This window comes from Orycteropus afer, unplaced genomic scaffold, assembly GCF_000298275.1.
Source record: "Orycteropus afer afer isolate SDZICR_OR568_19922 unplaced genomic scaffold, OryAfe1.0 scaffold00020, whole genome shotgun sequence".
NCBI lineage: Eukaryota > Metazoa > Chordata > Mammalia > Tubulidentata > Orycteropodidae > Orycteropus > Orycteropus afer.
In genome coordinates this window covers 2,401,906-2,410,917 of record NW_006921607.1, presented here as the reverse complement: position 1 = coordinate 2,410,917, position 9,012 = coordinate 2,401,906, and the positions used below count along the sequence as shown (strand labels likewise).

Genomic DNA, 9,012 nt, shown 5'->3' with positions numbered 1-9,012 from the left:
GGACCGGGTGCGGGCTCCGCTCCCGCCCTCCCCGCCCGCTCGCAGCCCGCGCGCTCGCCGGCACTCAGGCCGCGAGGGAATCCCTTCCCCTCCCGCCCGGCGCCCCGGGAGGGGAGGGGACAGCGCGGCGCTTGCGAAGCCGCTTTCTTCGAGGGAGCGCCCAGAGGCTAGCGCGCACTGAGCCGCCGGGACTCGGCGCTGCGGTGCGCTCCTAGCGGCGTTCGGTGCCGTCGGTTCGGGCTGAGCTGAGGCGCCCACACACTACGCGCGACCAGCTCCCAGCGGTGGGGGCGCTCACCGACTGCGCGCCCTTATGTTCCCGGCGCAGGACTCTCTGCCCCGTGGCGGGCTCAACCTGAAGGAGGAGCCGCTGCTGCCCGCCGGCCTGGGCTCAGTACGCTCCTGGATGCAGGGCGCGGGCATTCTGGACGCCAGCACCGCGGCGCAGAGGTAAGCGGGCGGACGGGACCGTGCGCGCGGGTTGGACGGCTCCGCACCTCCTCGGCTCAGCTTGCTCAGCTGCTGGGGCGCGCGTGGGGGGAGCCCTAACTCTGGACGATCCAGACGAGCTTTCCCGCCCACCCTGTCCCAAGCGCCTATGCTTCCTCCTGAGGATGTGGGGCGGGGCTTCTTCTTCCACTCCCGGCTGTCCCGGCTCTGACTTCTGATTGTCGCTAGTTGGGCGCGGCAGGGAACGCCACCTGGCCGGGCTGTTCACGGCTCTGAAGGATGATGTATCTCCGCTGCACGCAGTCCCTGGGCCTTGACCCACCAATATCAGCTGTGGAAGGAACTGCCACCCTCCCTTCCCGTGCAGTTCCCCTACCTTCCCTGGTCCAATTCTGCGGATCCTCTCTCCTTTCCCACGCCCCTCAGAGTTGGAGGGTGGGGATGCACAGAGCCAGAAAAACCGCTCGGGGCTGAAGAGTAGGGAAGGAATGAGGTGGGCAGTTAGTTGGCTTTGCTGGAGTGATAGGGGTTAGGAGTGGGGCTGGGCTGCTAATGGCCCAGGCTCTCCTCAAGATGTGTTTTTCATGGGTCCTGCTGGAGGCAGGGGGTCATTGGGAAGCCCAGCATCCACATCCATCTCCTCTGACTCCTTTTCAAGAGTCGGCAGGTAGCCTCTAGGGAATGGATTCGGTGTGTGGAAGAGAACTTTAAAAGCTTGTTGAGCTGCCCTCCCAGGGCACTTGGACTCTGGGTTTTTTGTATGAATAGCTGTGATCCTGGGTGGTGCTGGTGGGGGCGATGTTGAGACAGCCCATGGGGAGTTTTAAGCAGTTAGTACTAGAGAGGTGCTGACTTTGGAGACTCCTGGGGCAGGGTGAGAACTGGGCTGCCCAGAAGGACTGAGCAGCTGTTTGTCCAGAAGCTTGAACAGCTAACTGATAGGGGATTGCCAGGACAGCGCAGGGGCAGGTGGGCCACGCACTCACATCCCCAGTCCTGTCCAGGGGACACTGTTCGTAGTGCAGCTGCCGCCTCACTCTGTTCTGTGTCACAGACACGCACCTTGTTTCATGCTCATGAAACTGTGTCTTGCACACATGTCCTTTCATGGCTGAGCCTCAGGGGGTACCCAAGGGACTCAGTCTGGAGCTCATCTCTTCAGGTCTAGAAAGTGTCTGATAAATGGATGAATTTCTGTAAGTTTTACGAGTGATATAATTATATTCCAGAAAAATTGGAAAATAGACAACAAAACCTCACCCCTCTAACACAGCTACTGTCAACATTTTAGTGTGTTTCCTTCCCATTAATGTGTTTTTCCTGTGCTATACATACTGCAATGTTTTTCTGTTGGTTTTGGTTTTTTATTTAACTTGAGATGGTCCATTTCTTAACATAGTCCCATCTTCACTGCCACCACTGACTGTGTGGAAAGTGCTCCTAGTAAGAGTAGGTTGTAAGGTCCAGTAGGGCTTCTGGGATTTAAAGTTCCTGTTGCTCTTTGACCTTACCCTCTGGTGGCATAGTGGTTAAGGCATCTGACTGCTAACCAGAAGGCTGGCGGTTCAAACCCACCAGCCACTCCTCGAAAGGAAGATTGGGCAATCTACTTCCATAGAGATACGGCCTCATAAACCCAAGGAGGGGTCACTATGAGTCGAATCCACTCAATGACAGTGAGTTTGGTTTTAGTTTTCTGTTCCAGAGCCAGCAGGTTTAATGAGGGGAAAGCAGGTACAAAGGAGGTGTTGTTGTTATGTGCCATTGAGTCACCCCTGACTCATACACTCATAGTGACCCCTCCTTGGGTTTCTGAGGTGGTATCACTACGGAAGTAGATTGCCCAACCTTCCTTCCCAGGAGTGGCTGGTGGGTTTGAACCACCAGCCTTCTGGCTAGCAGTCAAGTGCCTTAGGCACTATGCTACCAGAGCTCCCACAAAGGAGGTAGTACCCTTGTACAGCCTGTGTGAGGTATAGGAAGTGTGGGGGGTGACATTCACCCCAGAGGCTCAGGCTGCTGGCAGTGCTGGGATTGGATTTCCATCTCTGGGACTCAGAAGGCTTCTCCAGTTTGAATAGGGGCTTTTCTTCAGGCCTGAGCTGCTCCTCCCCAAATCCACAGACTTCTGTGTCTCAGGACACAGATTGGGCCTCCCGTCACCATGTTTGGTTGACTCTAGGGCCCCCTCCTTCCACAGGAGAATGGTCTAATCCTTTTTCCTCTTTCTTCCTGATGTTGTCTGTCATCTCTCCCATTTGTATCTTGATCCTCAGTCAGTTCTCTGCTCAGGTCTTAAAACAACAACAACAACAACAACAAAACTCCCTTTCTCTGTACCCCAGCCCCCTCCAATCTCTCCCCTTCATCCCTGAGAAGCTTTCATAGTAGCATCCCCACCCCCACCCCACTCCCACTGCTTGGGATCTAGAGTTGTCTTGGATGCCTTCCTTGTCTTCACCCCACGGCCACCTGCTTGTCAAGGCTTATGGATTTTCCCTTCTATGTCCTACCACCAATCTCAGTGCCCACAGCCACCACTCTTACCAGTGAAACATCTTGGCCCTCCACCACCTTCCTCCTTGGCTTGAAAGATAACTTCCTTGGCTGACCATCTAAGCCTCCTAGCCTGTTGTCCTGGCCTCAGCTTCTCATCTTTCCCCAAATCTATCTTTCATGCACCTGGGACCAGAGCAATATTTCCAAAGGACTTCCCTGATCATGTCTCTTGAGTCATTAAGAACTTTAGTGACTTCCCACTTCCTCCCACATATTCAGCATTCAGGCCCATCACAGTCTGACCCCAACTTTCCTTCTCAGCCTCTGTGATACTTGGAATTCAGCAATGTTGGAGAACTAGCTGTTGCACTACTAAGTCCTATCTTCCTGTTGTCTCATGAACCAGTCCTCCCACCCCACATCAATCAGCACCCACACACCCACTGAATAAAATCTTACTAGTCTTCAGGACCCACTCCACCCTGGCACCTTCTCTATGTCCCTGCTACCTATAGCTAGTGGAACAATTCTTAGTACGTGATGAGGATGCTTCCCACAGGCCAGTCTGCTCTCCTGCCTGTGCTGGTTCTTGCCCTACCAGTCTGGGCCTTCCTCTAAGGCGAGGATGATGCCTTATTTATCCTTATGTTCCCAGCACCTAGGGCATGCTTGAGTGGTCAGTAAGGGGTCAGTAACTCTGTGCTGGAGAAAGCAGAAGTGTGTCCTGAAAGACTCCTGAAATCCCTTTCTGTTGCTCTCCTTGTTCCAGCCTTGTGGTCTCCAGGTTTCACCTGATCTGTAGGTACCAGGTATTGGAGCAGGTACTAGGTATTGGAGCAGGTACCAGGTACTAGAGCATCTACCGTTTCCCAGTTTAAAAAGGTCAAGGTTTCACAGAAGGTGGGTAAGGAGGAGAAGGTCCAGAGCCTAAGATCAGCGAGGGAGGCTCTGCCAGTAGGTAGGAAAGTTCTGGGCAAAGGAGGGGCAGGGAGGGAAGGGGGGCACTGCATACTCTTAAAATGGAGGCAACAGGAAGCTGGTGTTGAGGGTTAGCAGGGTCTCCCTTGTAGGGATCCAGGGACAAGGAGCCCTGCAAAAGGACCCCTGGTCATTGTGGCAACTTCCCTGCACTGAGCCAACAGGCCTTTGTCTCTGTGACTCATATGTCCAGTCCCAGCTCACCATGTTCAGGCTTCCCTGCAGACTCAAATCTTCCTGCTGGGGAGCTCAGCACAGAAGTTCCCTTCTCCTTCCCTTGTTCTTCTTAGCCTGGGGAGACCCCTGGTGGGCCCAGGCCAGTCCTCCCACTTCAAGAGACCCCTGGAAGACCCAGGCCAGTCTTCCCCCGGATCCGGCCCCAGCGCAGGAGCAGTGCCCCTGAGAGGGAAGCCAGCTGGGACTGCTTTCCTGTAAGCAGCTGCAGGCTAGCCTCCCTGCTAGGAAATGCTTTTGTTTGCTTTAATAATTAATAGCTGCTCCTCAGCCTAGGCCTGGCAGGCAGGCCTGTGGATGAGTGGTGGGAGGGTGGGCAGAGAGAAGTAGAGTGATGATCTTGAAGTGGGATGGAAGGCAATATGAGGGCAAGAGGCAGAGTGAGAGAACAGGTTAGTGAGAGCCTCTCCCTCGCCCCTCACCTCCTCCGGGGACCTTGGTTGCTGAAGCAGTTTCCTGGGGCAAGTGAACTGAGGCAGTTCCTAGGGCAGTGGGAGGAAGGTCTATGAAGCCTCCTCAGCCACGAAGCCCTCTCTTCAGCAGGATCCTCTGGACCTGGGATCTGGAAACTACCCCAGCACCAGACCCTTCCTTTGCCTGCATTGTTGAGATGGATGTGTCCCAGTTCACTGCTGCTTTTGTCTTCCCTGGTCTACAGCTCAGTCAGGCTCTGGCCACATCAGGGGCTGGGCAGGGCTAGGTCAGTGAATCTTGGCTGGGGTCAAGAATAGCCGGGTCTAGCTGAATGATTAGCATAGTGGCTAAAGCACTTGACTGCTAACCAGACGGCTGGCGGTTCAAACCCACCAGCCACTCCTCGGAAGGAAGGTTGGGCAATCCTACTTCCGTAGTGATACTGCCTTGGAAACCCAAGGAGGGGTCGCTATGAGTCGGGGCCGACTCGACGGCACATAACAACAACAACAACAGCTGAATGATTATCAATAGTCCCAGGAGCCTAAGAGATTCCTGCAGGGGAGAGTAGGAGCTAATGGGAAGCTTGGAGGAAGGGAGAATGTAGAAGAAAGGAAGGGGAGGAGCACCAAGAAGGAGGGGACTTAGAAGTCATGCCAGAACAGGGAAAAGAAGAGCTGAATTAGCAGAGAGAGACTTTAGGGAAATCAGAGACAAGGGGAGAGATGCAAGAGACATACACTCTTTGCTCCTTCCACCTCCTGGGGGAGGTGTGGGAGTTGGGGATGGGTGGCAGTGGGCATCAACATTGCCAGGGACCTCCGGGCTTGTCCCCATCTCCCCAGCACCTCAGACTCGAGACTGATCAGCCCCAGGCCAGGAAGCCTGGGCTGTCAAGGCTGGCAGGACTTAGGATTTAGGGTGAAGAAGGAAGATGGAAGGTCTGGGAGTGTCTCTGGGTAGATCTCAAGGTTCCAGCCTTGCCCACTGTCCTCTGCAGGAGTTGAGGTGGTTATTGGTAAGTTGGTCTTATTTATAATAAGTCTTTAGTCAAAGAAAAAAGCCCCAGGGTAACACAAATGGTTAAGCACTTGCCTACTAACTGAAAGGTTGGTGGCTCATACCCACCCAGAGGCACCTCAGAAGAAAAGCCTGGCAGTCTGCTTCTGAAAGTCACAGCCTTGACATCCCTACGGAGCTCAGTTCTGTTCTGACACACGTGGGGTTGCCAGGAGTCAGAGCTGACTCAAGGACAACTGGTTTGGTAGTGGAGGATGTGAAGAACACAAGTGGCCTTCTGAGGAGAGAGTACAGGCTGTAAGCGAGGCTAGGTTTCTCTAGGTAGTGTGGCAAGGTCCAGCAGCTGCCACAAGCAGGGCCTGAGGCATCTTGTGTAGCCTTTTGAAGGAAACCCTCCAGGGACAGGCTGAGAGTGCCCAGCAATAGCAGCCGGACAACTCTGCAGATCCAATGTGTCCTCACAGGCACCCCATGTCCTCTGGTGCACAAGCCACATGCATGGTTCAAGCTCTGAAGGTCAGTCAGCTTGCCCTTGATGTTCACATTAACCTGGATTCCAAAAGCCCACAGACAACCCTGCTTGCTACGTGGCAGCTTTCCTCCAACCAAAAAGTGTCTGCAGACTGATGCTTACCTGGGTCACAGACTCCTTTAACATTTGGTCTACTTCAGAACAGACCATGGGACGAGGGTGAGTGGGGCATGGTGGGAAAATGAAAACGAGCACTCTCCTCTCTCCAATTTGGGTTCTTTAGCACAGGAACAAATGCCCCAATGCCTCAGCACTACCCACCCCTACACACACACCCGATTTGACAGGAAAACGTGAACTTTTTGTCAAAAACGATCTTTTTAAGAAAGCAAGGAAGTGTGTAACCCATTTTGGAGTCTTACAAAGACAGTTAACATGGCTGTTTTTGTCACTTAGTGAAGAAAGCTGCATTTATGTGAAAAAGGTGCCTGTGTGGCCTGCTTTGTTCACTAATGCTGCTAAGTGGATGAGAGGTGTCTAAATTATGGCTTCATCAATTCATGTGTCAGGTGAGTTGTGCTTACTTTTATTTGTCATAAACTGATAACCTGCCAAGCTGAACTCAGGCCCTCCAGGCTGTAGCTTTATTGGCTTCTGTCATAGTCCATGCCTCTGGATAGATCGCACCCTACCCATGTCTCCCCCAAAACCAGTGTTCTTGAGGCGACTCTGACTCAGTCTTGGTAAGCCCACATGCATCAGAGTAGACTTGTGCTCCTTAGAGTATTTAATGGCTGATTTCTTAGAGGTAGATTGCAGGCCTTTCTTCCAAGGTGCCTCCAGGTAAACTAGAACCTTCAACCTTTCTATTTAACAGCTGAGCTCTTAAGCAGTTAGCACCACCCAGGGGTCCTCATATCCCTCAGGATTCTTGGTAAAGGACCTACTTCAGCTGCCAGCATCTGCTTCCGTTTGCCTGAACGCTTTCTCCAGTTGCAGGAGCTTTTCTGCCCACTTGCAGGCAGCCCAGAGTATCTGAGAATTAACACCAAAAGCCCTCAACCAATGACTAACTGGTGTTTGTGGATAAATAAATACCCCAGCTCCTTCACCTTTCCCTTGGGTGGGATGACTCTGAGGCACGTGTTCTATACTGTTGCCAGAGTTCCCCAGTGGGATCAAGCCCCAGTTGCCTACGGTGGTAACTGGTTGATAAAAACAAAAAACCAAATCAGTTGCTGACAAATCAATTCCGACTCATGGCAATCCCATATGTTTCAGAGTAGAACTGCCCTCCATATGGTTTTCATGGCCATGACCTTTCGGAAGTGGGTCCCAAGCTCTCTCACCTTTATTTGCCTCCTTGTTTCACTTCCCACTCCCCTGCCAATGTTTCCCAAATAAAGCTACTTGCACTTGAATCCTTGTCCCAGGATCTTCTGGGTGAACCAATTAAAACACTTGCCTCTCCTGACTTTAGAGACTCATCTCCTACTTTCCCCCATCTTTTAGATAAAAGATAGATTATCAGTGGACATCCTTCAAGTTTCTCCCCACACCCCAGTGGCTGTCTGGGGCAGCCCCACTTTGGACACCACTAGATCAGAATCATTGGCTTTTATCCATATCTCTGTCTCTCTTTGGGAGAGCAGACAGTGGCCCTACCTCCCACCTGTGTCCTGCACATCTCTGTACCCAGGACGCACCCAGAGGCTCAGACTACTCAGCATCCTTTGTATCTATCTCCTAGGTTGTTTGAGTACATCTCTATGTTGTTCTCTTCCTGTTCTTTAATCTTGGTTTGTTTTCTCATTACAAGAGCATCAGCTATTCCCAAGGGGAGAAGAGCAAAACTGTCCCCTCCCTACCTCTTTCCCTTTGGGCCTTGTAGTTCCATTCAACGGCTACTGATTGATCACCCCTGTGCATTGGGGATGGAGGTGCCAATGGGGAACAGGGAGAAGGAAGGCACAGTCCAGACCTGGCTCTCCCTATCGCTTCTTGCTCCTCTTATCTCTCCCAGCTGGCTGCTCCTGTTGTCATTTTCTATCTCTTGTTCTTAAGGAATATTAGGATGACATTAAAGCAAAACCTTTTCTCATTTTACCTTGATTTCCCTCCAAGTCCCACAGCAGACAGGGGTATGAACAATGTAAGCTGGAGATAGCCACAGACGTTGAACACCCCTGTTTGTGCCCAGCAGGGATCCTGCCCATTCCACAGTCTTCCTCTTGTCTGCACAGGCTGGGCCATTGTTAATATTGTTCTTTTGTTGTTCAAGCTAGTGATCCTGCCTCTGGAGTTAAAAACTAGCCATTGCTTTGTGTGGATGGGTGTAGGGAGATTCGGACCACCTCCAGCCAGGGTTCCCTTTTCACTGTGAACCAGGGAGGACCTGTCCAGCTGCAGGGGGGAAGGGCAGAGTGATGCTCCAGGGTCTGCAGGCAGAGAAGGTGAAGGCTCAGGGGTGTGGACTTGAGCCAGAGGATGCTCTGGGACAGGACACAGGCCTGAGAGGCAGGGGAGCCCCTCTGTGCCCCCTCAGCTAGCAGCACTGGAGGCTTGTCCACAGATCCCAGGGGCCCCCCCTCTCTTCTCCCACCCCTAGTCCCTGTGCCCTTTTTTCCTGGGAATTCCTTCCTGTGAAAGGAATGAAGTGAGGATGAAGGGAGCTTGGCTTGGGGCTTAGGCCAAACTCCTCAAGTCTGGTCCTAAGTTCCCAGGAGCCCAGCAGGAGCCAGCAGGCAGCCAGGTACAAGGTCTGATTGATGTTGGCCAAAGGGGCTTGGTGGGAGAGGAAGCATTGCCTATGATACAGGGCTTGTTGTTGTTATGTGCCGTCGAGTCGGCCCCAACTCATAGTGACCCCTCCTTGGGTTTCTGAGGCAGTATCACTACGGAAGTAGATTGCCCCATCTTCCTTCCGAGGAGTGGCTGGCGTGTTT

At 52.8% G+C, this 9,012-nt stretch overlaps 1 protein-coding gene across 1 annotated transcript in view; it reads left to right on the top strand.

Moving 5' to 3' along the window:
- Positions 1 to 313: 313 nt before the first annotated feature.
- The window catches only part of EBF4 (EBF family member 4), a 69,072-nt gene continuing 60,373 nt past the window's right edge, over positions 314 to 9,012 (top strand). The window contains exon 1 of the mRNA XM_007960014.2: positions 314 to 450. Coding sequence (XP_007958205.1) covers positions 314 to 450 — 137 coding nt within the window. The remainder of the gene's footprint in view (positions 451 to 9,012) is intronic.